This window comes from Dipodomys ordii, unplaced genomic scaffold, assembly GCF_000151885.1.
Source record: "Dipodomys ordii isolate 6190 unplaced genomic scaffold, Dord_2.0 Scaffold156, whole genome shotgun sequence".
NCBI lineage: Eukaryota > Metazoa > Chordata > Mammalia > Rodentia > Heteromyidae > Dipodomys > Dipodomys ordii.
The window spans coordinates 653,766-680,863 of NW_012267372.1; the positions used below are offsets into that span (position 1 = coordinate 653,766).

Below are 27,098 nucleotides of genomic sequence, written 5' to 3' on the forward strand. Positions count from 1 at the left end.
AAGGAGGGAGGGAGGGAGGCGGGAACCAGAGAAAGGAGAAGGCAGGTGGCAATCTTTCAGTGGCCTGAACTGTCCCTTCCTTAGGGCAGGCCTGCTTGACTCCAATCGGGGTCTGTGAGCCCCAGGAAGGCAGGCTGCAGCACTTCCTAGAACCAAGCAAGGTACAAGGAGCAGCCTGGCACCTTCAGAGGACTCCCTCAGCCTGGGGGCGGGCGGGGTGCCTGCCAGGCAAGGTGTGACTCGGAGCCAGGGGCACGGTCTGGGCTGGTGGCTGGCTGTCACCTCTGACTTCACTCTGGTCCGGGGCTGAGGCGGTGAGCTGGGCCTGGGAATGTGCACAGGCAAAGAGGCTGCAGCCCCTGAGTGACCAAGTGGAGAGGGGGAGGCAGGGAGGGGGGCAGGGGGAAGGGCCTGTACCCCATTCTCTGCCCCCCATCCGTATCCTGCTCTGTGTGCTGTGCCTCAAGTCTCCTTCCAGGCAGCCCCGGAGTCAGCGATGAGGAAACAGAGGCAGCAAGGTGAGGCTGGGGGCTGGGGGGGGGGGCGCTGCAGAGGACTCTGGCTCTTTACCTTGGTGCATGCTTCACCACCTGGGGGACTGGGGTGTCAGACCAGCTCCCCCTCCCCCAGGACCTTCCTCACCCACAGGAGCCAGGGTGATAGGTGAGCAGAGGAAATCCGGCCCAGCCCACACGCGCTTGCACACACACACACACACACACACACACACACACGACCTGGGGGCCAGCCCACACGCGCTTGCACACACACACACACACACACACACACACACACACACACGACCTGGGGGCCAGCAGTTCCGCTTCCGAGCCACTTCCTCCATAAAACAAACAGGGCTTCAACCCACTTCTACTTCCCAGTCTGGGGCGGGCGCCCAGGCCGCACCTTGCACCACTGAGTCTCAATTAACACGAGCTGTAATTATTCTTTTTATTGTTATTCCCTCAGCCCCTGAGCTCCTGCCACAGCCTGCCTGACAGGAGGAGGCCTGGCCTGAGGGGTGCCTTCCACCAAGGACAGGCCCCTGGGGCTCCAGGCTGGAACCCCAGGTCCTGGTGAATTGAGGCTGCTCCCCAACTCTCCCTGGCATCAGCAGCAACCCCCCAAGACTTGCTGCCCTTGTTGAGCCCCAGAAAAGGTTTCTCTCTCATTCTCTCTCTTTCTTCTCCCCCTCTCCCCCCCCCCGCCCCCCAGCTGGGCCTGGTGCTTAAAGTCAAGGACTTTTTACTCAAGGCTTAATGCTCTACTACTTGAGCCACAGCTCAAGCCACTTTCAGCTTTTGGCTGGTTAATTGGAGATAAGAGTCTTGAGCAGGAGCCCAGGCTGGCTTCAAACCATGATCTTTAGATGTCAGCCTCCTGACTAGACAGGATTACAGGTGTGAACTGCTGGCACCTGGCTTTAAGGACAATTCTGAGCCTGTCCTCTGGCCACTACCCAGCACCTTCAGCTGAAAGTCGGGGTGCCTCCCTATGACCCCTTACAATCTGCTCCCTACGAAGGCACCAAGACCGGCTCACCTTTGGGCCTTTGCCATCTGCTTCTTTCTGCCTTGAGCTTTCTCCACCTGGGCGTGTTTCCAACAACACTTGGACCCTCAGGATGGCACCCACCCTCCCCACTGAACTTCCTACCCAACCAAACTGCCCCTCAGGCCATGCATTTCTGGAGACCCATGCTCCAGTGGGGCCCTAGATCCTTCCACCATGCCCTCCCCTTCTCCTGAGCTCTGCCAGTGCAAATCTCTCCTCCCCTGCAGAGTCTACTTCGACGCTGTGTCCGTGTTGAACCACGCTTGCAGAAGTGGACTATTTGCTCTGGTCAACATCCCCACCAGTATCTGCCAGCCAGACCTAGTGGTCAAGGCTTGGAGCTCATCTTTCCTAAATTCTAGAATCTACACACACTTTCCTGACACCTCTTTCCCGGTTTCCCATCCACCTTCCTTGCTGACTGCTCCTCAGCACCCTACTTTAGGTCTTCTCTGCACCCCATTTCTAAGTGACCTCATCCATTCCCAACATATTTCCAACCACAGGTTGGGCACTCTCAAAGTTTTCTCCAGTCCAGACTAGCCCATCTACCTATTTCCTGTCTACCTATTTCCTGGACCAGCTGAATAAAATCCAAACTAGTCTTGGCAAAGATTTATGAGACCCCAGAAAGAAGCAGCCCAGATCTGGGTCCTCCAAAAGCTTTTATCCATCCCCACCTAACTCTTTTTAAAGCCCCAGTCACACCATTCCCACACACATTCTCCACCCCAGGGCCTTTGCACATGCTAATCTACCCACTAGGATCAGTTCTTCCCCTTGTCCTCTGGTAGTTTCAGCTTAAATGTCTCTTTTTCCTTAGAGTACTCCCAGACCATCCACCATCCTATGTCTAAGGCAGCTTTCTACCTCGATTTTTCTTACCATCTTGTGCTTTTTTTTTTTTCTTTCTTTCTTTCAAAGCCTGGGCATAACTTAAGCATTTTATTTGTGGGCTTACTCCACGTGATTCCCTTGCTACTTGACAGACCACAATGTCTCCTTCCTGCTAGAGTCTCAGAGCCAAGCCCGGTGCGCCGGCTCCACCAGAGGCTCAAGAAACATGTATGCAATGAATGAATGAACGAATCCGTGACCTCACGTGTTCCCACGCCTCAGGGACTCCCTACAGATCCTATTCTCCAATCACCCCAAATCTACTTCCTTCCCCCCCTCCCAGTCTCATGATTTATTCCCCACAATTCCCTCTTCTGCTTGGGCTGCCCCCCAACGGGGGCAGGACCCCCCCAAACCTCCCCAGCCCAGGTCTCCCCTCCCAGGTAGCCACATGTCACTACTGGGTGGCGCCCTCTTAGGGGCCCGCTCCACTCCTGACTTGGTGGCGCCCGCCTCAGTTTCCCCATTTAGTAGCCCCCCTTGTGAACGCACGACCCCTCCACTCAGACGGCCCCCCCTCATGTCGCCCGGTGGTAGCGTCACCCCGCGCCCCCCCCCCGGGCCCGGTCACTTGGTAGAGGCCGCCCGGCGCCCCAGCTGCCGCTCGGCGTTGCCATGGTTCCGCGCGGGCCTGGGCTGCTGTCCGCCCTCCCTCGCCCTGTCCGGGCCGGACGTACCTTTAAAGTAGTCGTTGGCCTGGGTCTTGAGCTCCTCGGCCCGCTTCAAGGCGCCTTCGGCAGGGGGTTCGTCCCGGGGGGGCTCAGCACACTCAGTCCGTTCGCCCTCCGCCATCGCCATGCCGCAAAGCGACCCCCACCCTGGCAACGGCCGCCAGCGGCACCCGGCCGAACCGTCGCGAAGGAGCGCTGAGTGACCGCCGCCGCTGTCGCGCAAGTGTCGTAAAGCGCGGGCCCCGAAGGCGCCTTCGGCGCGCATGCGCGAGGGCTCCTGGGGGGGGGGGGGGGCCGCGAGCGCGCGCCAGGACAAGGTGACCAGAGGGGGCCGAGGCAGCGCCCCTCGCGGGACGAGCCAATCAGAGGAGAGAGCGAGGGAGAGGGGGCACCGGGAGAGGCGGGGGAGGGGGGGTTGGTGTGGACCTGCTCCCCAAGTTACCGTGTCCTGAGCCCACAGAAGTTTCTTGGGTTTTAAGGACCACCCCCCGCCCCATCCTCGGGGTCGTTGTGCCAGACAGCGGGGGGGGGGGATCAGACTGCCGACTCCCCGAGACCTCGGGCCACCCCTCTTCCCCGCGCCCCGGTGACCTCTCTGGAAAAAACGGTGCTCCCCGTGTCCCCACGACCCGGGGTCTCCCCCGGGGCCCGAGCGGTGCCCGGCCACTCCGGCCTTCTCCTTCCTGTCCCCACGCTCCCCGCCCCCCTGCACCCGCAAACCGGCCCTGCCGCGGGTCCCCACAGTCTGCGTCTGGGCCACCGCTTCTGCAGCTAGACCCTAGACCGAGGATCGAGCTGGGGGACGGGCCCGCACCCCCGTGCGGCCAGGGGGCCCCCCAGCACCCTTGTTTCCTGCTCTGCTCCCTTCCCTGCCTCCCCCCACTCTATTTATTTGAGATAGTGTTCTTGTTATATATAGCCCAATCAAGATCTTCCAGCCTCAGCCTCTGCAGTGCTGAGATTACAGGCTGGGGCCAAACCCCGGGTTCCCACTCGGGCAGAACTATAGCATTAAGCCAGGCACCTATGGCTCACCCCCATAATCCTAACTAGTCAGGAGGCTGAGATCTTAAGACAACGGTTCAAAGCCAGCCCGGGCAGGAAAGTCCATGAGTTCATCTCCAATGAACAACCAGAAAACCGGAAGTGGGGTTGTGGCTCAAAGTGGTAGGGCACTACCCTTGAGCAAAAGAGCTCAAGGGCAGCGCCCGGGCCCTGAGTTCAAGCCCCAGGCCCGACCAAAAAAAAAAACAACAAAAAAAAGTAGATGTGTCATATGGAGACCAATCACCCACTATACTACCCACCCCCAAAGGGACCCCACAAATGAGTCAACACATTCTCTGGTGCCCATCCAGGCGAGGTCTTTATGGTATTTGGGAAAAGCCAGCATGGCTGAGCCAGGCCTCCCCCTCCCCTAGGCGAGCGCACCTCCCTTAGCACCAATCTGGACAGAATACCCAAAGATGGAGTGGTGGCTTCCAAGGAGGGGGTGGATGGGGCTGAGGAGCTTTTTTTTTTTTCTTTTTCTTATGGGAGTCCAAGAGTAGCACCATCATAGATGAGCTGAGCGGGGAACAAAGGGGACAAAGCTGGTGGCAGAGAACTGTGAACTCCTCTCCTGAGACAGGCAGTTTGGGCTGTGCGTGTGCCTATGCGGCTGGAGGCATTGCCTGGATTGTGAACCACCCCCTTGGGGATAGGGAACCCCAGGACCCCAGACACATGGGGGCAAAGTCCAGGTGAGTAAGTGCATGTCTGGAAGCTTGGGGTGGGGAGGAAAAGGGGTTCCTCTTAGGACTGGAAGCCTAGAGGAGCTTGAAGTTCATGAGCAGGTGGGCTGGAGATGAAGATGAGGGGTGGCCAGTCCTGAACTGAGAGTAAGAAGGAGGCAAGTTGGGTGAGGCTGGGGAAACTCGGAATGGAGGTCAGAAAGGAATTAGGGAGGGGTTGTTAAGATTTCATATCAGAGCCGGCACGGGTGGCTCACACCTGTAATCCTAGCTACTCTGGAGGCTGAGATCTGAGGATCAAGGTTCAAAGCCAGCCTGGGCAAGAAAGTCCGTGAAACTCTTATCTCCAACAAACACTCAGAAAACCGGAAGTGGCGCTGTAGCTCAAGGGGTAGAGCGCTGGCCTTGAGCTGAAGAGCTGAGGGACAGCGCCGAGGCCCAGAGTTCAAGCCCCATAACTGACAAAAAAGAAAAGAAAAAAAAAAAAAGATTTCATATCAGGGAATCTACAAGGGGAGTGGGTAGATTCTAGAATCGGAAGCATTTGGAGATGGGGGTTCTAGCACCTCAGCAATTTACATATGCAGAGGCAGTGGGAAGCTGTGAGGCCTAGATCTGGAGGAAAAGATGTGATCAGGGTTGGGGGGGGGGAGGAAAGCGCTCTAACTGAGGGAATCCTAGAACCAGAGGAATTTGGTGGCTTTGGGCCCTGAAGCCAGAAGGTATAAGTGTGACCCCAAACCAAAGTGTTGAGGGATTGTGAAGTTTAAAAACAGGCCAAACCGTGAGGTTTCTCAGGCTGAGAAAGAACCTCAGGATGATGACGTGTGCAATCAGAGGTGCTGGAAGACGTGAGCTCCAGCATGCCATGCTGGCGATGGGACAGTCTAGAACCAGGAAAGGCCGGAGGTGGTAGAGTAGTGTCAGGGCACAGAATCCAGAATGGCAGCAGGTCAGGACCCAGGCAATCTAGAACCAGGAAAGCTGGGGAGCTGTCAAAATCTAGAACCTGGAGATGCAGAAAGTTGCATGGGCTAGAACTGGGGAAGACTAGAGGTAACAGGAAAGGTCAGAGGTCACACAGTTTAGAACCAGGGAAGGACAGAGGCGGTGTGGCCTAGAACCATGGAAGACAAAGGGCCGCACAGTCTAGAACCAGGAAAGGCCAGACGTCACACAGTCTAGAACCGGGAGAAGTCAGAGGTCATGGAAGTGGAGGAAGCTTCAGGCTCCCTCTACAAGAGGACGATCACAGATCGTTGCTGTCACTGTACCACCAGGGCTGGGTGGCAGCCTGGAAGGCTAACCCCTCCCCCCCCCCCCGCTCCCTCAGTCCCACATTTTCATGACCTCCATAGTGATTAAAAAATATATTGTGAGCCAGGCGCCAGTGGCTCACACCTGTAATCCTAGCTACTCAGGAAGCTGAGATCTGAGGATCACGGTTCAAAGCCATCCCGGGCAGGAAAGTCCATGAGACTCTAATCTCCAATAAACCACCAGAAAACTAGAAGTGGCGCTGTGGCTCAAGCAGTAGAGCACTTGCCTTGAGCTGAAGAGTTGAGGGACAGTGCCCAGGCCCAGAGTTCAGGCCCTATGACCAGCAAAAACCAAAAACAAATCAGAAAAACATATCATGAGACAAGATATAAAGAATAATTGTGGGGGGAGAGGAGAGGGGCAGAAAGCAATCTGACCATGGCTGTCCATGCTCCCTAGAGCTCAGGAACACAGTCCTGAGCCCCACTTCTCTCCCCCATGCACCTAGCCCCCCAAAATAAGGTTGAGAGAGTCAGAGAGAAAGAAGTGAGGTCACCAAGCCTGGAGAACCCCGAAAGAAGTCCTGAGAGAAGGAGAGGGGGCCAGAGACCCCCCCTCCCAGAGGTCACTGGGCTGACACCAACCCAGGGAGCCCCAGGCCAGGTGCAGGCAGAGGGGGGGGAGGGGGGAGGCTGAGGTAGGCCCAAGGCTGTGGGGGAACACTCCGCAGAGAGAGGTTCCCCCTTCCTGTGCAGAGGTGCTGTCGGTGTGGAGTGTGGCTGAGGTCCTGTGTAAGGCAGGAGGAGGAGCTGGGAGGAGGGCTTGGCTCAGCGGGCCTGAGCCAAGCCCACAGCTGCTATGGGTGGTGGTGACGCCAAGTGGCTCCTACGCTGGGCAGTGGCCTCCTCCTCAGGATACAGAGAGAGCAGTGAGGGACCCAGGCCTGTAGGGGAGACAGAAGGGAGACAGAGAGAATGAGTGCCATCTGCCCACAGAGAACTCATAATCAAGTATAGACCCAGCACAGTGGCTCACGCCTATAATCCCAGTTATTTAGGAGGCAGGGTTCTAGGAGGATTGTGCTTCAATAACAGCCCTAGCCAAAAGAAAATTCCAAACACCCTATATATCTCAATCACTACACCAGGTGTTCAGGTGTGCATCTGTCATCTAGTTTCTCAGGAAGCTGAAATCTGAGGACCTCAGTTCAAAGCCAACCCAAGCAGAAATGTCCACGAGATGCTTTTGTCGGTCGTGGGGCTTGAACTCTGGGCCTTAGTGCTGTCCCTCAGCTCTTCAGCTCAAGGTGAGCGCTGTACCGTTTGAGCCACAGCACCACTTCCAGTTTTCTACTGGTTTATTGGAGAGAAGAGCCTCATGGACTTTCCTGACTGGAACCATGATCCTCAGATCTCAGCTTCCTGAGTAGCTGGGATTACAGGCGTGAGCCACCAATGCCCAACTTCTATGAGACTCTTATCTCCAAGGAACCAACATAAAGCCAGAAGTAGATCTGAGGCTCACATGGTAGAGTCTTTTGAGTGAGAAAGCTAAGGGACAGCATCCAGGCCGAGAGTTCAAACCCTAGTACTGGCACAGACAAACCTGGCCCTCCGCAGAGAAGGAGGCAGCATGTGTCCCCACCAAGATCACCCAGCGTACCCACAGACAGCGGATGCCCCTGCTGGGAGGGCTCCACCCCCCCCTCAGCTGCGTGGGGAGAGGACACCAGAGCTATGGTATACCCATGGGGAACTCACCCACGGGCTCAGGCACATTCAGGAGCAGGCTGCTGACATCCTGCCGGCTTCGGGGGGCTGGTGCTCCTGTTAGAAGGAAACTCTAGGGGAGAAAGGCCAAGCTGCCATCATTGTTACCTTCACCACCATCACCACCATCACCACCACCATCATCATCCTCATCATCATCATGATCACCACCATAATCACTGTCACCACCATCACCATCATCATGATCACTACCACCATCCTCATCACATCACCATTATCACCATCACCATCTCACCATCACCACCATCATGATCACCATCATCATCACAATGTCACCATCAGCACCATCATCACATTCTCACCATCATCATGATCACCACTATCATCTCACCACCATCACCATCCAAGAAAGAATGATGAGCAGTGGCAGGTCCAGGCACTGGTAAAGACCAGTGGCCATGCGTTTTGACATGGACAGGTCATAGTCCAGCTCCTCCTCTTCTTCCTCCTCCTCCTCTTCCCTCCTCCCCCCTCCTCTTCCTCCAGATCCTTCTTTCTCTTCCTCCCTCTGGGCCCAGCAGGTACTCTGCCCTTGCTAGGGTCCTGGGTTCAACCCTAATCAGGACACCCTTGCTCTCTCTGGGTTGGGGGCGGGGGGACAGGTGGCACTGGTGCCCCTGGGGGCAGCCCCACACTTCCTATGGACTTCCTCACACTCACTCATCCCTCGGTCTGCAGCCGTGTTGTCAGCTAGGCATCTGCCTAGTCTGACTGATAACGTGCACCTTCTCGTGCGGGTCTAGGGTCATATTTACAGCATTTCAAGAATGCTCAACTGGGCGCCGGTGGCTCACACCTATTATCCTAGTTACTCAGGAGGCTGAGATCTGAGGATCATGGTTCAAAGCCAGCCTGGGCAGGAAACTCTGTGACTCTTTTTTTTTTGTTTTGTTTTGTTTTTGGGTCCCGTCATGGGGCCTGAACTCTGGGCCTGGGTGCTGTCCCTCAGCTCTTCAGCTCAAAGCTAGCTCTCTACCACTTGAGCCACAGCGCCACTTCCAGCTTTTTTCTTTTTTGCTTATGTGGTACTAAGGAATTGAACCCAGGGCCTTATGCATGCAAGGCAAGCACTCTACCACTGAGCCACCTTCCCAGCCCCAACTCTGTGACTCTTATCTCCAATTAGCCACCAGAAAACCAGAAGTGGCACCATGGCTCAAGTGGTAGAGCGCTTGCCTTAAGTTAAAGAGCTGAGGGACAGTGCCCAGGCCCAGAGTTCAAACCCCACAACCAACCAAAAAAAAAAAAAAGAGAGAGAATGCTCACAACAATCATTACAGGATTCCAGGCATGTGCCTGAAATTTTAGCACTAAGGCAGAAGCATGGTGAGTTCAAGGTCAGCCCGGGCTAGAGTGAGAAACTGTGTCTTGGCAAAAACAAACAGGAAGCCAGGTACTGGTGGCTCACACCTGTAATCCTAGCTACTCAGGAGGCTGAGATCTGAGGATCACAGTTCAAAGCCAGCCCGGGCAGGAAAGTCTATGAGACTCTTATCTCCAATAAACCACCAGAAAACCAGAAGTGGCGCTGTAGCTCAAGCGGTGGAGCACTCGCCTTGAGCTAAAGAGCACAGGGACAGTGCCCAGGCCCAGAGTTCAAGCCCCACGACCGACAAAAAAACAACAAAAAACCAGGAAATAAGTTAACCATGTGAGGCACTTACTGTGTCAGCAATAAGGCGCACAGTAGGCACTTAATAAATATGAGGTGTAGACATTATCAACCATATCCTTTGCAGGCTGAGAAGCCATAGCATTCCTCTGTGGGTCCCCCAGGGAGTGGAGGAGACCCCTGTGACATAACCCCACGTGGCCCCTTTGACCTGGCTTGATGCTTTTGTGTCTGTCAGCACACATCCTCCATTCGCAAAGCCTTTCCAAGCCCATGAAGGGCACTGGAAGGTCAGCTGACCTTCAGCCAGCCCTTGGCCCTCTCCGGTTTCCTCATCTATAAAACAGAAGGTTGAAGCCTGCTACGACATTCTGAGGGTCAGAGAATGTCCTCCCCCCAAGCTCCACACATACCAGGCTGAGCGGAGGCAGGAGGAAGTTTCCAGGGCCTGGGCTTGGGGGCCGTTTGGGGGGTCTCACTCCCAGTAGCTCGACCCCCTCATCCTCTGAGCTCTGGGCCAGGGCCCTGGAGAAGAAGAGACAAGAATGAGAACACATTAAACCTGAGTGGGTGAGCAGGCACTGGTTTATACTCCTGCCTCATGTCCACCAAGCTACCAGCACCTCCAACTAATCTTCCCATCTACCTGCCACAGGCCCTGTCTATCCACCAGTCTACCCATCCATTCATCCACCTAATCTGTCCATCCACCACCCATCCACTCATCCATCCATCCACCTATCCGTCTATGCATGCATGCATCCATCCACCTACCTATCCATATATCCATCCATCCATCCATTTATCTATCCATCTGTCCTTCCATCCATCCACCCACTCATCCATCCACCTATCCATCCATCCATCCATCCACCTATCTGTTCATCCATCCATCCATCCATCTACCTATCTATCCATCCATCCACCTATCTATCCATCTATCTGTTCATCCATCCATCTCCCTACCTAGATATCTATCCATCCATCCACCTATCTATCCATCTGTTCATCCATCCATCCATCCATCTACCTATCTATCCATCCATCCACCTATCTATCCATCTATCTGTTCATCCATCCATCTCCCTACCTAGATATCTATCCATCCATCCACCTATCTATCCATCTATCTGTTCATCCATCCATCCATCTCCCCACCTATCTATATCTATCTATCTGTCCATCCATGGTTGGGAATGAGGCAGGGGCCACACGGGCAGGTAGCAGCCTCCTCTCCACACTCACTAAGTCCCTCTTACCTCTTCCGAGCCCCAGCCACTAGGGAGGATGCAGAGGGGTCCCCTCTGGAAGGGCTGGAGCAGTTGAGCCTGGGGTCACTCCCCCAGCGGGGCAGCAGGGAGGGCTCTGGGGTTGGGGGTGACAAGCCGTGGAAGCTCCGAGCACGGGGCCGGCGGACTGCGGCTTTGGGTCGGTGGTAGATCCTGGGAGTCTGCTCTGTGGAGGTGAGCTGGAAATCATCATCCATAGAGATGTAGGGGGCCAGCATCTCCAAATCCAGAGCATCAGCATCCTGTGGAGGATGGGCATGGGGAGTCAGGATTGAGCCAGGACACGTAGCCTCTGGAGAGCCCCACGAAGTGAGGCAACAAGGCTTCTAGACAAATCCACTGAGGCCTGAGGTCCAAACAGAGCAGGTGCATGAACATGGAAGCAAGCCCCAACCCCAGGAGACCCCAGCCTGGGCTGAGAGCTGATCCCGCCTCTCGAGACCCTAAGGAAACAAGCTGGGTGGGGCACCTTGGACACCAGAGGGCACGGTGGATGCAATATTTAAAGGTGATGACTTCTGGGAATTTTTTTTATTTCTGGTCAGTCATGGGACTTGAACTCTGAGCCTGGGCGCTGTCCCTCAGCTCTTCAGCTCAAGGCTAGCACTCTATCACTTGAGCCACAGCACCATTTCTGGTTAATTGGAGATAGAGTCTCAACTTTCCTGCCTGGACTGGCTTTGAATCATGATTCTCAGATCTCAGCCTCCTGAGTAGCTGGGATTACAGGCGTGAGCCACCAGTACCCAGCAGAATTTTAGTTTTATCCAGCCACTCAACCAAGTATGCATCTATCCAATTATTCCTCCAACATCTATCTGTCCTTCTGTCTATCCATCCATTTATATGTCTGTCTACCCATCCATCCATTCATCCATGTATCATGCATTCATCCATCTGTCCATTTACCCATCCATACATACATAATTTATCTATCCATCCACTCATCTATCAATTCATATATCCATCTTTCCAACCAGCAGTCCATTGATCCATCCATGCTTCCACCAATCCATTCATCTGCCCAACCATCCATCCATTGGCCATCCATTGATCTGTCTATCCATCTATCGGCCATCCATTCATCCAGGCATCCACCATCCATTCATCCATCCATGATTGGCCATCCATCCACCATCCCATTATCTATTGGCCAATCCATTCATCCATCTACCACTCGGGTACTTGCCTAAACATCATCTGTCATCTACCATTATCCACCTAATGAATGCAATGGTCCATCCATCCAACCACCCGGCCATCCCCCAGCCTTCTCTTAAGCTGAAGCAGATGGGCCCTCCATGCCAGCCCTTACTTGTGTTGTGCTGAGCTCCGTCTCAGCTGTCCTTCCACCCCTCCCGGCAGTGAAGAGCCTGTGTGCTCTCTCCAAGCCCACAAGAAGCCGGTCCGGGAGATCAGCCTGCAGGAAAGGGGACAGAAACAGAGGGGCTTTTGACCCTGGGGAGGTAGTCAAATGTAAAATAATCTAGAGCTCAGGCTAGAAGTGGGTGTCAAAAGTCAGAAGCTGGGAGACAGGACGGGTCAGGTCCCAGAGCTGCTACAAATGAGTTCCCATCCTGAGGGTTTCAATGTCAGAGTGCCTGAGTACAGAAAGCTCAGCAGGAGCCTGGCATGGTGGCTTGTGCCTGTAATCCCAGCTAATCAGCAGGCTGAGATCTGAGGACAGAAGTCTGAAGCTAGCTCCAGCAGAAAAGTGTCAGTTGTAGAGCTTGAACTCTGGGCCTGGGCACTGTCCCTCAGCTCATCAGTTCAAGGTCAGCTCTCTACCACTTGTGCCCCAACATCACTTCCAGTTTCCTGGTGGCTCATTGGAGATGAGTCTCACAAAGCTGGGTGCCGGTGGTTCAGACCTGTCATCCTAGCTACTCAGGAGGCTGATCTGAGGATCATGGTTCAAAGTCAGCCCGGGCAGGAAAGTCCATGAGACTCTTAGCTCCAATAAACCACTAGAAAACCGGAAGTGGCACTGTGGCTCAAGTGGTAGAGCTCTGGCCTTGAGCTGAAGAGCGTAGGGACAGCACCCAGGCTCAGAGTTCAAGCCCCACAAGACAAAAAAAGCTCAGGAGGGAAGATGGAAAAGGTTGAAGAGAACAAAGCCTGAACCCAAGAGGTTTAGGGGTCATGGGTCTTAGGCTCTGAAATCTGGGGGACCACAGTTTTGTTTTTTTGAGGTATTGTCTCGATGCAGCCCTGGCTAGCGTTGAATCAAAGAGCCTCCTGCCTCAGCCTGCCAGGTGCTGAGATTACAGGCATGCACCACCTCACCCAGCTGATTCTCCTCATGTTACAGGTGAGGAAATGGAGTCCTTAAGAATTCTCTTACTCACATGACACAACTGGTAAGGATTCCAGTCAGGATTTGAACCCAGGGCTGTATAAATCAAGATAGCATGCACTCCTGACTCTGAGGCTGAAGTTCAGAGAATCCAGATGCTTGCTCCCAGGGAGGGCTTGTCCCTCCTGCCTGATGGATCTTCAGGATCTTCTCAATCCTGATCTGCAGCCAGACTCTGGAATCCTAACCATTGGAAAATCTACCACCTAGGCTTTTAGTAATCTCACTTGGCTTTTTCGCTCCAGGCGGGCACTATACCACTTGAACCACTTCCGGCTTTTTGCTGGTTCATTGGAAATAAGAGTCTCATGAGCTTTCTTGCCCAGGCTGGCTTTGAACCACAATCTCTAGATCTCAGCCTCCTGAATCGCAGGGATGACAGGTGTGAGCCACCGGTATCTGGGTTTGGAATGGATGTCTTACCCCAACCTCCTCACTCCACAGAGGGGTACACTGAGGCTGGAGGGGGGTGGGGCTGCTTACAGGGACAGGGCTCTGGGGACGGGGCATAGCCTGTGGCGTGCTGGGTGTGGCTACTCCAGGAGGCCCATCCAGGATGGGTGCTAGGAGACGCCGGAGGTCCGGGCTACAGAATCGGCGGGGGTCAGCGGCCAGGGTGGCCTCGCTCAGGGCCGGAGGGTGCAGAAAGGCCAGGATCCGGGGACCAGGGGTGTCTGCAGGAGGAAGAGGACACAGGTGGTCATCTAGGGAGCAAGCCAGGGAACAAAACAGCCCATCAGGATGGGGCACAAGGAGGGTGGCCCTTGTGAGGTACAGCAGGAAGTGGTTCAGGAGAAAGAGGAGGAGGAAGCATGAGAGAAGAGCATTCTGGGTAGCGGGGGTGGGGGTGTATGTGCAAAGGCCCTGGGGCCAGAAAGAGACTGGCTTGTTCCCAGAGCTCTGAGGATGCTGTTGTGGTTTGAGGGGTGACACTGAGCAGGAGGGAGGTCCCACAGGGCTAGGTGTTGAACTTTTGTTCAAGGGTCCGGAGACACAACATTCTTGCTGCATACCTGTCTTGTCCCCAGGATTAGGGGTATCCTTCTGAGAGGAGGCCCCTGGGTGGCAAGGTTTCCGGGAATGTCGCTCTGTCTGCTCCAGGGACAGGACCACCCCTGTCTCCTCTACCCGGCTAGGATACAAGGCACAAACAAACAAACAAACCACACATGGAATAAAAACAGGAGGTGGAGGTTGTGGCTTAAGTGGTAGAGCGCCAGCCTTGAGGGAAAATGCAGGGAGAGCTCATGGCCCTGAGTTCAAGCCCTAGTCCCTGCTAACCTCAGGCTCACCATCCTCCTCCTCCTCCTGAATTGCCGGGATTACACACATGCATCGCTGCACCAGGCAGGAAGTATATTTTTAACAGAATCTTCCTTACATTCCCAAATATGAAGAATTCATAGGGTGATATTTTTATTTAGGAAGTTTCTATTCATAGAGGTTTCCCTCCTCCAGGGAACGAGTATATAAATACATACTTGCCGCTCCACACCTCTGGTCCCACAGTCTGTAGCTACAGAGACACCCCAAATGCGTGCCTGGCAAATTGGCTTCTGTGGTACTGGGGATGGAAGGCATCGCTAAAAATGCACTCGACCACCAGGCCACGCCCCCAGCCGTCTGTTTTGGTGTTTAAATATGGGTCTTGTGAACTTTATCAGGGGTAGGCCATAAATTGCAGTCCTCCAACCTCTGCTTTGAGTGTTGCTGGGATTACAGGTGTGCACCACTATGCTGGGCTCATAAACTGGCTTTTGGAGAGTGGGTCTGGAAACTAAGGATCAAAATCTCATTTGCATATCATTAGCATAAATCATTTTAAGCGACAAACTGCCACCGTGTGTGTGTGTGTGTGTGTGTGTGTGTGTGAGAGAGAGAGAGAGAGAGAGAGAGAGTGTGTGTGTGTGTGTGTGTGTGTGTGGTGGTCCTAGGGACCAAAAACAGTATTAGCCGGGTTGTAAGCCAGGCACTGGTGGCTCATGCCTTTAATCCTAGCTACTCAGGAGGCTGAGATTGCAGTTTAACGGTAGTTAAAGACCAACCCAAGCAGAAAACTTTGCCAGAATCCATCTCCAAAATAACCAGCCAAAAGCCAGGCTGGGGGGTGTGACTCAAGTGGTAGAACGTCGGTCTGAGTACTATGGAGGCCTTTAGTGTAAACCCCAGTACTGCCAAAAAAAAAAAAAATGGCAGGAAGGGCGTGAACCCTCAAGGCTCTCACCCAAGGCTGCTACAAAGCCAGGAGGCCAATTTAGAAAACAACATGGCAGAGTCTAAAAAAGCTAAACATATACACTTACCCCAGCCTGCCCAGCCCGCCCCCAGATGTTCACCGCAGAGGAATGAACGTGAAAAGGAGCACTCCCTCAAAACCCGGTAGGAAAATGTTCACACTGTTTCTGTGATTGCCCCAACAGGAAACAGCTGGGGAGAGAATACATTAACCCAGGCCCACACACTGCAAAACACGACTCAACAGTAAAAAAAGGAACTCCTGAGCTGGGTGCTGTGCCTCACGTCCGTAATCTCAGCTGCTCAGGAGACTGAGGTCTGAAGATGCTGGTGCAAAGGCAGCTCAGGCAAAGAAAGCCTGTGAAATTCATGTCTCCAGTGAACTGCCAAAAAGCCAGAAGTGGTGCTATGGCTCAAGTGGTAGAGTGCCAGTCTTGAGCAAAACAGGGATAGGGATACTCAGGGATAACCTTCAGGCCCTGAATTCAAGTCTGGGACTGGCACACACACACAAATTAGTTTATATGCTGGGTGTCAGTAGCTCACACCTGTAATCCTAGCTACTCAGGAGACTGAGATCTGAGGATCACAATTCAAAGCCAGCCCGGGCAGGAAAGTCTGTAAGACTCTTATTTCCAATGAACCACCAGAAAACCAGAAGTGGTGCTGTGGCTCAAGTGGTAGAGCGATCGCCTTGAACTGGAGAGTTGAGAGATGGCGCCCAGGCCCAGAGTTCAAGCCCCACAACCAGAAAAAAAAAAAAAAAATCAGTTTATCTTGTCATGCTGGGGATGGGGCTCAAGGCTGGCTCTACCACTGAGCTGCGATCCTAGCCTAGAGTCCTCTTTCATTTAAATTTAATTAACTAAATGAGATTTCAGGGGCCACTCGCGTTCATTCACAAGGCCACACAAGTTCCACGTCCACAGGCACGATTACACACCCAGACTCACGTTCACATATCCCCCAACGCCCCTAATGCCCCTCAGCTCACCTGATCAGGAAATGCACGCAGACGATGCTCTCTGACTGAGGGCCCCGGCCCCCCGATACCACCGTGGCCTGGGTCTGGGTCCACAAATAACCACCGCTCCGGGCCAGGAAGCGGTACTGGCCTGTCACCGCCTGGCCCTTGCTCAGCACTGAGGGAGGGGGGGAGTGGTGGATGAGGGTCAGAGGCATCTGCAGGGTGGGGGTTGGGTATGAAGGAGTGGGAGGGGCTCTGGGACTTGGGAAGCAGAAGCTGGGGCGGGGCTCCTGGGGCTGCTAGCTCAAGCCTGGACATTCAGGTCACCTACGGGTGTGGATGGTCCTGCTCACGTTGTCCGAGTCCAGGGCGTGGATGTACTCGTAGGCGGAGCAGCCAATCAGGTCATCAGGACTGTAGCCGGCCACCTCTGCGATCCTGGGGGTGTGTGGAGGGGGTTCCATTCAGGGGTCAGGGCCAAGGGAGAAGGAAGGGGCAGGGGACCCAGGGACGGATGAGGCCAGGGAGATAACAAAGCAGAAGGGAGAGGGGACTGGGAAGGTGGCTCAGTGGTAGAGCGCTTGCCTTGCATGCATCAGGCCCTGAGTTCGATTCCTAGTACCACATAAGCAAAAAGAAAACAGCTGGAAGTGGCGCTGTGGCTCAAGTGGTAGAGTGCTAGCCTTGAGCTGAAGAGCTGAGGGACAGCACCCAGGCCCAGAGTTCAGGCCCCACGACTGGACCGAAAAAAAAAAAAACAAAGCAGAAGGGAGAGAGAGAAATAGAAAAAGAGAAGCTGAGTGTGAGGGTGAGGCAGAAGGAGCCAGAGTTTGAAGACAGCCTGGGAAAAGTTAGAGAAACCCTATCTCAGAACAATAATAAAACCAAATAAAAAGAAAAGTGCTCAGTCAGGTGCCCATGGCTCACTCCTGTCATCTTGGCTCCCCGGGAGGCTGAGATCTCAGGATCACGGTTTGAAGTCAACACCAAACAGGAAAGTCTGTGAGACTCTTATCTCCAATGTCCCACCAGAAAACAGGAAGTGGCGTCATGGCTCAAAGTGGTAGAGAGCTTGAGCAAAAGGGCTCGGGGCAGCGCCCAGGCCCTGAGTTCAAGCCTCATAACCAACCAAAAAAAAAAAAAAAACCAGTTCTTCTACAAGATAGTGCAGGATAGCTGGGCGCTGGTGGCTTATACCTATAATCCTAGCTACCCAGAAGGCTGAGATCTGAGGATCGTGGTTCAAAGCCAGCCGGAGCAGGAAAATTCATGAGACTCTTATTTCCAATAAACCACCAGAAAACCAGAAGTGGAGCTGTGGCTCAAGTGGTATAGGCTCACCTTGAGCTGAAGAGCTGAGGGACAGCGCCCAGGTCCAGAGTTCAAGCTCCATGACCAAAAAAAAAAAAAAAGACAGTGCAGAAAACTGTGCCAAGAGGTGGAGTCATTTGACCAAGGACAAACAGCCAGTATTGAAACACAAGCAGGTTAAACCCAGTTACTGTTTCTGAACACACCTGGGGATGGGTGGGAAGGAAGGAGGAGGAAAAGACAGACGAAAGAAATGGGTAAAGGACATAGAAAGTACAGAAAAATTTAATAACCATTTATTCAGTACACATCCTATATGTGGATACCCTACTAACTGCTGAACATGAGGTTTATTTATTTATTTAGTCGATCGTGGGGTTTGAACTCTGGGCCTGGGCACTGTCCCTCAGCTCTTCAGCTCAAGGCGAGCGCTCTACCACTTGAACTACAGCACCACTTCCGGTTTTCTGGTGGTTTATTGGAGATAGGAGTCTCACGGTCTCTCCTGCCTGGGCTGGCTTTGAACCGCGATCCTCAGATCTCAGCCTCCTGAGTAGCTAGGATTACAGGCGTGAGCCACCAGCGCCCGGCCATTTCTGGCTTTTTCTGCTTATGTGGTACTGGGGAATTGAACCTAGGGCCTCATGCATGCAAGGTAAGCACTCTACCACTGAGCCACCTGCCCAACCCGTAAATTGAGTTATTTAAGAACAGCAACCACGCCAGGCACCAGTGGCTCACCCCTGTCATCCTAACTACTCAGGAGGCTGACAGCTGAGGATCATGGTTCAAAGCCCAGGCAGGAAAGTCCCTGAGACTCTTATCTCCAGTGAACCACCAGAAAACCAGAAGTGGCAGTGCGCCTCAAGAGGTGAGGGAGGGAGGGAAGTAGAAAGAAAATTCCAAGACAGGGTGCGAGCAGAGGGGGCAGCGAGTGGCCAGGTTGGGCCTACCGTTCATCGCAGTAGGTGAACTTCATGTCCAAGCTGTGGCGGCTGAGGAAGGCCCCCCGGCCCAGGGGGGGCTCCAGGCTGCTGGGGTGGGGGATGGCTTCACAGATGAGCACCAGGCACTGCAGGGGGGGCTCTACGCGGGGGCTCCCGCCCGGTGACATCTGCGTGGGGGGCTTGTAGGCCCTCATGTGTCCTGAACAGTGCAGTACCTGGGGGAGTGCAAAAGTGGGGTGGTGGGCTTGGGCTACCTCTCTGGCCCCCAGAGACAGCTGGGAGAAAGTCCCCAAGGACTTCCTGGAGTAGGCTCTGGGAGATCCCCGAGTGAGTCGAACCCTCTGTGGGACCATCAGAAGCCAGGCCGCACCCCAGCAGCCTCGGAATTCCCCCCTTCACCCTGTTAGGCATGGCTCACCTTCCAGGTGGCAGCCTTGAGGTTGAGTGTGCGCCCGCGGCTGGTGAGCGTGCTCTTCATGCGCAAGGAGAAGCGGCGCTGGGTGGGGGCCTCAGCTTTCTTCTTGGATGGGCCTGAGGGGGTGGGGGTGGAGCATAAGATGGGGAGCAGGTCACCAGATATCTGCACAAGGGTTCAGCATCCCCCAGCACTGTAGTTGATCCCCAATGCTGAGGGAACCCCACTCCCAGGGTTAGGAAGGGTGTGATACCCCAACCCCCCAGGGCAAAGCCATCTCCCTTCTTTGCCATGCTGGAGAGGCCAAGAGGACATGCTACATTGGGGTGGCCCTCAGCGTCCACCCCCCCCAACCTCCCACCCCGGAAGTGGGAACAGGGCCTGCAGGGTGCTCACTGGGCCTGGGAGTCAGGGCATCCTGGAGCTCCTCCTGGTCACAGGGATGGACAAAATCAAAGATGCTGTGTCCGATGAGCTCCAGCTGTGTGGAGGGGCACAGGGGGGCTCTGTGGTCAGGGGAGGCCCCTCTGGCCAGGGCCCCCCCACTCTGCTCCCCCTGGCTGTCTCCACCCCAATTCATAAACCTGGACGACTCCATAGTCACCTCATTCATCCACACACCCATTCATTCACCCTCTCATTCATTCCTCCACTGGTTCATTCATTGACCCCTCATTCATTCATCTATCCATTCATTCATTATTAGCAGAGCAAAGGCAGAGCTAGGCATCTGCGTATCCCCAGGGAGCTGACAGCTCACCTGACTGAGGCCCAGGTGCTTGCTGACGTTTTCTGACAGGTAAGCCATCTCTCCCTCAGCAGTGAGCACCATGACGAAGCCCTCCAGAGCCTTCAGGTAGCACGCATCCAGTGGTTCGCCCCCTGCTCCCACCTGGTTCCACTCCCCTGGTGCCCGGAGTGGGGTGATGGGGGTGTCACCAGTCAGTTGTCCCACTTGAAGGGACTTACAGAAATGCGGGGGGGGGTGGCAGAGGGAGGAGGTGACATTACCCACCCAAAATTCTTAGAGGGTGGGCCTCTTAGGCAGGCAGAGCTCTACAGGGGAGACTGGGGGGAGGAGGGGAGAGATGATGGTTCAGGAGGGGCTGTGATGATTCAGGGTCCCCCTGAGGGTAGTGTGACTAGAATCCAGTCATCCTATCACAAAATCTTCCTCCATAGTAAAGTCTTTTCAAGGTCCTTGCGTTCCAAGTGTGTGTGTGTGTGTGTGTGAGAGAGAGAGAGAGAAAGAGAGAGACAGAGAGAGCGCGAGCAAGCTTCCTCCAGAGTGGAACTGAACTCTTAACAGGAAACAGGAAAGAATGACTACTATGGAAATAAAAGGGAAGGGGAGGGAGAGAGGAACTCACAAGGAATTAAAGTTTTGGCGGCAGGGCTTCCCAAGGGGAACTTTTACGAGGGAGAGGGCGGGGCCTACCTACGAGAGTCTTCCCCGGCAGTCCCAAAGGGGCGGGGCCGCACTAGGACGCGTGCCTTAGCAGAGATAAGACTGCGACGGCAGGGGTGGGACTTTAAGAATCATGGACTGCTCCGGATTGGCCCGGTGCGGGAAGAGGCGGGACCTCTCTGCAGAGCTGATTCCAGGGAGGCGGGGCTGTGACCAAGAAAATTTCCCAGGGGGGCGGGGCCACCAGCCCTCGGGAGGCGTGGCCTCATCCGGGAGGGGCGTGGGTTTGTCGGAGGCGTTTCGGGGCGGGGCCTTGCGGAGAGGGCGTTCCCAGGGCGGGGCGGGGCGGAGCTCACCTGCGGCGCAGAGGCGGTGCATGCGCAGGTAGCTGATGGTCAGGCGCATGATGGAGGCCTTGTCCAGGTGCGCGCTGACCCCGCGCGCGAAGGGCAGCGTGTGCGCCAGCTGGTACAGCACCTCGGTCTCCTGGCTGCGCCGGCTGCGAGCCGCATCCCGGGACTTCTCCTTGCGCAGCTCGGTGGTCGACCTACGGGGCATGGGCGGCCTTCACCGGTGGCGCCCTCCCCAGCCCTCCCTGGAGGGTGCTCCAGGGGCCTGGCACGTAGGGTGTCGCCGCCGGGGGCCCCCCTCGAGTTGCAGGAAGGATGCACCCGGGGGCCCCTCCTGGGTTCGGATTTTTACCTGTCCACGCGCCAGCTCATGCTCGCACCCCCTCGGGGCCTCGGTCCTCTCTCTAAGGGCAGATCTGTTCCCCTTCTGGGTTTATCTGCAGTCTATTCCTCCGGAGCTAAGGAATCTTGGGGGGACAGGGGGCCCCCCGGGCGGGAAGGGGGGCAGAGGAAAGAGGGCCCCCTCCCCTGCCCTTTTCCCTCCCTCTGGGACTGAGCTGAGAGGCCTCAGACTCTTGGGGAGAGATATCTCAACTGTCTAGCACCCGCCACAGGGGCCCCCCAAAGGGGCAGGGCCCCAGCGGGGTGACACAGCAAAGCCACCCCTGCCTTCTGTCCAGCCTCTGCCCTTCCATCCACTCCGAATACCCGCCAGCAAATGCCTGCCACCCACCCCAACTCTCACCATTAGGTCAGTTTCTGTGCCGAGCATGGAACCCATTTAAGACAGGCATAACCCCAGAAGGGAGTTGGAAAATGAACCCCCACTCAACAGAGGAGGAAACTGAGGCCTGAGCGAAGCCTGAATTCTTAAAGTTCTCTGTCTCTATGGCCCTGGTTCGTGAATGGCCACATTTTAGCACCACTGTGCTTTGTTTCTGCCACTACTGTGACTCAAACTGCAGGTCTGTAGGAATTTTATTTTTTATTTATTTATTTTTTTTTTCCAATCTTAGGGCTTGATCTCAGTGCCTGGGCGCAGTCCCTGAGCTTCTTTTGCTCAAGGCTAGCACTCTAGCACTTGAACCACAATGCCACTTCTGGCTTTTTCTGCTTATGTGGTACTGAGGAATCGAACCCAGAGCTTCAAGCATGCGAGGCAAGCAGTCAATCACTGAGCCACCTTCCCAGCCCCTCATTTTTGTTTCCTAATTAACAAAAAATTCAAGGATATATTATTCCATCTGGCATCATATACATGGCCTAATGTGTGGAGCTTTTTGCTGTTTGATTTTTTTTTTAAAAGAGAGAGTCCAGGCTGTCCTTGAACCTGTGATCTTTCCAAGTGTGGGGATTACAGGCATGCACCACTATGCTTAGGTTCACCAAGAAAAAAAACAAAAACATAGCATGCAGCAACTCTCAAAGAGCCTGCAGCTGGGATGGAGGGGGTTTTAAATCTCTCCACTTCACAAAGGGGAAACTGAGGCTCTAAAAGGGGAAATCCTTTGCCCAGGAAACCACAAAAAATCCAGTATCTGGCTGAGCTGGGATTCCAAAGCCTCTTTTTTTTTTTCTGAACCTCTCTCCTCCCCTCCCGGGGTGCCTCTTCCCCCCTGTCCTAGCAGGATGTCTAGAAGAGATTGTTCCTTCCTAAATTCTGCAATCAGAAGAAGCCACTTCTGTAATGGCGCTTACCCCATCCCCAGACAGGAGCATACAAGGGAATTTTCCTGTCTGGTTACTAAGGGGGGCGGGGGGAGTGTTCAGTACAAGAGGTGGGAGGCCTGGAAGAACTGAAGTTTGGGCCCCCCAACCCCTCCCACTTGGCTGGTGGGGGCAGGGGCCACCGTCCTGGCCGCCCCTAGGACATTCCGTTCTGTTCCAGCCCTGTTTGTCTTCCTGCCCAGAGGGTGGGGGTGGGCGGGCCTCACGGAGCTGGGGGCCCAGACGGAGGGGAAGGAGAGCAGGGGAGAGGGAAAGGAGGAACAGGGGCGGAGCCTGCGCCCCACCTCCCAGGCAGCTGGGCTCTCCGTGCCGACTTCTTTTCTCAGTTACAAGGAGCCAGCTGGTGGCAGGGGACCTCCCAGTTCCCACTCCGTTCTCTAGATGCTGGGAGGGAAGTGCGGGCGAGCTCCCCGTGGTTTTTTTTTTTTTTTTGAAACATATCTGTGATGCAGCAGTGGGGAGGGGAGGGGAAACAGTGTCTCTGGGTTCTAATCTTGACTGTTACTTCTGAGCTGTGTGACTGTGGGCAGGTGGCATAGTTTCTCTGAACATAGTTAATAGCATCACCTCTTAGGGGAGCTTTAGAAATGGCTAAGATCGGAGGATCACGGTTCAAAGCCAGCCGGGGGAAGGAAAGTCAGTGAGACTTTTTCCAATGAACCACCAGAAAACCAGAAGTGGCGCTGTGGCTCAGGTGGTAGAGCACTCGCCTTGAGCTGAAGAGCTGAGGGACAGCACCCAGCCAGAGTTGAAGCCCCATCTCACACACACACACACACACACACACACACACACACACACACACACACTGCGTGAATGCCCAAATACACCGGGATAGAGGAGCAGTTTGTGAGAGCAGCCTGTGGGGTTTTGCTGTACCTAGTGGTGTGTGTACAATGACATTCTGTGCCTGGCGCGGACACCTCTCCACGGGAGGGGGCCCAACCCACAGCAGTGGCAGTCATAAGGAAGGCTTTGGTATGCCACACACTCAGTGAGCTAAAAACCAGGCCTAGTAGTGCACACCTGTAAGTCCAGCCCTGGGAAAGGATGGACAGGAGCATCTTGAATTAGTTCTGGACTATTGAAGCAAAGCAGGAAAGAGCACTGATGAAGCTCCTCCAATGCTCATCACCCATTAGTTACCCAAGCTTACACCTGTATTCACCTGGCGGGATTTCCTTTCCCAAGGAGGAAGCAGGCCCCAGGAAGTGACAGAATTTGCCAGAAGCCACACAGTGCTCGGAAGCAGAACATGGTCTCTTTCCTTCCGACCCTCACTGGGACTTGCACACCTTACGCATCCTGTCCCCTCCTCGCTCCCCCCCTCCCATTTCCTTATGGGCTCCTCATGTTGATCTGAGATCATGGGGGAGGGATGACACCCCTTTTCCAGGATGCCCAACGAGGGCTCAGAGACAGCAATCACTGGCACAAGGCCACCCAGCCAGCAAGAGGGTGTGCTGGGATTTGAACTCTTGACTTTAGGGCCTGCATTCTTCAATGTCAAACCCACTACCTGGGAGACCCCTGCCTTGCTCCTCTTGGCCAAGCGTTTCCCCAATTCCTTCCCTGATCTCACCACCACCACGGCTGCAGCCTCTGGAGCTCCCCGGCTGGCCCCACGCCCAGCGCGGGCGGCCCCTTGGCCCTGTGCCCATGCTGGGACGTGCAGCTGAGACCCAGCCACCCTTCCTCCCCGTTCTCGCTGAGAACAGGGGGTGGAGCCAGGAGGCCCCGGGTGAGGCCTGGGAAGGGGGGGGCTGGGAAGCGGCACACCCCCAAGCCAGGAGGGGGGGAGAAGCCCACCTCTCTGCCTGGAAAACTCGCCCCCACGCGAAGGCTGGACAGAAGGAAGGAGCCTCGCCTGGTCTTCTGTCTCTCCACTGGGTATTGGGGGACTTGTAAAGCTTGAGGATTTGTGGGGGGACCCTTTCTGGCAGGGCCTGGAGGCAGCCCAAGAGGCTTCCAATTCAAGAGGGAACTTGGAGTATGTGGGGGGTGTCAGGAGTCTTTCTGACTTGACATTTTCCCAATGATAGTAATTCAGTGGGGTGCCAGTCCCCCAAGTTCTATCCTGAGGAACCCCGGAGCACTGGGTCCATGGGAGCATTTACCCCTGACAGGGTCCGGGTGGCAGGAAGCCCGGGCTGGATGATGGGAAGGGGGTTTGGGGGCAGGAGGTACAATCTCCATCACTCAGGCCCCCTTTGGCTGCGCCCCCGGGGGGGGGTGCAGAAGGGAGCCCCGCTGGGATCCGGGTTCAACTGATGGTTGAGCAGTAGTAGGGAGACATCACAGGAAAGGACTAGCTTTGGGGGCCAGAGGGAGCACCCCAATTCTGCCAGCACAGGTTCCCCCCAGTGGGGGTGGGGTGGGAGGGGCGGAGCCCATTGGTCCAAAGTGTGTGGGGAGGGGGGGATGGAGATCCCCGTGGGCCCAGAGCCAGCACTGGAAAAGAGTGGGTGGAAGGGGCTCCTGGGGAGGGAGGGGAGATGTAAAAACATAGGGGTGCAGACAGATCTAGCCTGATTCACAAAGCCAGGAGAAGAGGAATGGGGGTGGTGGTAAAGCTGGAGGCCTCAGGCTGGACAGGGAGAAGCAAGGACCTGGGACACTCTGGGGGATCTCATGGGACCTCACTCTGGCAGTGGTGCCAGAGCACAGTTGGCCTCTGCCCCGATGATCTACCCCAACTGAGAGGTGAACCCCCAAACTGCCTTTGCCCAGGTGAACCCTCAAAACCATCTCTGCCCAGGATGGCCCCGGCTGAGGCTTGCTGCATCTCCCCCTGGATCAGACACAGACCTTCCCAGAGGGTCCCCCCCAGATGAGGCTCCCCCAAACAAGAGTCATGTGGAGCCCTCATTCCTCAGTAACAGGGTCTGGATGGGGGAGGACACATGGGACCCAAGGCCAGACTATGGGAAGAGGGTCCTCTCGTTCCCCTGTTATTGAAGGTGACCCCACTTTTTTTTTAAAGGCTCCTGAGAAAGGCCTCAGACATTCTAGAACCTTCTCTGCCCACATCCAGGGAAAGTCAGGCAGGGTCCTATCAAAAGTGATCTCTTCTGGAACTCAGGAGCTGAATCCTCCCGAGGGGATTCCTTCTAGCTGGAAAATCTTAATTTTGGGGTACCCTGTAGGAGGGAACCATACATGGACGGCAGAAAGCCTCCTACAGAATCGGGGTGGACCCCTAGGGGTCACATACACCCCCAGCCGGGGAATCAAACCTGGGGTAGTAGGAAATGGGGGATCACTAACTTCCAAAGCTGGTCCTGGGAAAGGGGCGGGGCAGCCAGGGACTTGGGGGACCCCACCCCCACCCCCAGGAACCCCAAAGTGGAGCGTGGGGCGGTGGAATGGTGCCTCCCATGGCGAGCTCCGGGTATCCCGAGCTTGCACTCCAGAACCCAAAGCGCCCCCCCAGAAGAGGAGCCCCCCAAATTCCCATCTCTGACCCCCGAAGCCCAGTACCTTGCACGCTGCAACCCCAGCGCCATGGCTCGCGCGTCGCTGCTCCGGAGCCCTCGGAGGCCTCGAGCCCCCTCCCCGGGCCCTGAGAGCCCCCTCCCCAGCTCCGCCCCCGGTGCGCCATTGGCCGTGCCGTGCCAGGCCCGCTGCTCTCATTGGATGATGGGCCTGACACTCCCGAGGAAGGGGCGGGACCAGAGGGGGGAGGCTCGGAGCCCTAAGGGAGGGGGGAGTGCGGTGCGGTGCACACCCCCGCCCCGCCCCGCCCCGCCCCGGGCCGCGACTTCCTCGGGGCTCCGCGGGCTCCGTGCTCGCGCCGGCCTCGGCTCCCCCAACCCGGGCCTCAGGGTCCCGCGATGACCTTCCCACCCCTGCGCCCCAGCTCCGCCCCCGACTCCCCAGCTTCTCCCTGTCCGACCGCAGCCCCGTCTCCCCTACCCCCTCTTTTTTATGGGGGTGTCTCCACTCACCTTTGCACCCCACCCCTGGCTCGCCCGGACCCCGGTCACCCCCAGTTTTCCAGTGAGTGCTCCCCCTCCCCTCCCCCCTGACCCCTTGGCCTCGGTAACTCCCTTTTCAGGTTCTGGCGGATGAATAATTAAGCTTACTTGGAGTGACTGTGTTTTGACTTGGCCACACCCCCGTTTGTGGAGGAGCTGGAGGGGTGCAGAGGGGTGCACGCGCGTGTGCGTGTGCGTGCACGGTGTGCCTGACAGCTGCTCCGTGCCCCTTACAGCTTGGAGAGACCAATATTCAAGAGGCAGCTTTGGAAGATTCCAGAAGTGGACTACATCCTCAAACAGAGGGCGTGCCCCACCGGGCCTTTGCACATGCACCCCACCCCACCGTGCGACTCAAGTTTATGAATTTGAACGGGGCTTGCTTACCCCTCTTACCCTCACCGGCTCCATGGAGGGCCCGAGGATCCAAACCAAAGCCATAGGTTCAAAGAAGGCTGGTGGCCCCATCACGCCTGGAGAGGACCAAGGCTGGGATATTTGCTATGAGGACTAGCAAAGAAGCTTTCTGTATCTGCTCCCTTTGCCAAGCCAGAGCTGAGGGTTCTCACCCCACCAGGAAGAGAGTTGAGGCTGTATG

At 55.5% G+C, this 27,098-nt stretch overlaps 2 protein-coding genes across 2 annotated transcripts in view; both read right to left on the bottom strand.

Moving 5' to 3' along the window:
• Ppp5c (protein phosphatase 5, catalytic subunit) overlaps positions 1-3,300 on the bottom strand; it is a 14,610-nt gene extending 11,310 nt beyond the window's left edge. The window contains exon 1 of the mRNA XM_013032580.1: positions 3,109-3,300. Coding sequence (XP_012888034.1) covers positions 3,109-3,249 — 141 coding nt within the window. The 5' untranslated portion in view covers positions 3,250-3,300. The remainder of the gene's footprint in view (positions 1-3,108) is intronic.
• Positions 3,301-6,874: 3,574 nt separating this feature from the next.
• Positions 6,875-26,029, bottom strand: Hif3a (hypoxia inducible factor 3, alpha subunit). The gene is made up of 15 exons (XM_013032658.1): positions 26,004-26,029; positions 20,802-20,992; positions 19,798-19,943; positions 19,434-19,518; positions 19,041-19,153; positions 18,629-18,837; positions 16,696-16,802; positions 16,392-16,539; positions 14,176-14,294; positions 13,646-13,836; positions 12,122-12,226; positions 10,777-11,048; positions 9,931-10,042; positions 7,876-7,957; positions 6,875-7,058 (listed from the first exon to the last, which is right to left on the bottom strand). The coding sequence occupies exons 1-15, from the start codon at positions 26,027-26,029 to the stop codon at positions 6,943-6,945; spliced, it is 2,022 nt and encodes a 673-aa protein (XP_012888112.1). The 3' UTR covers positions 6,875-6,942.
• Positions 26,030-27,098: the final 1,069 nt, after the last annotated feature.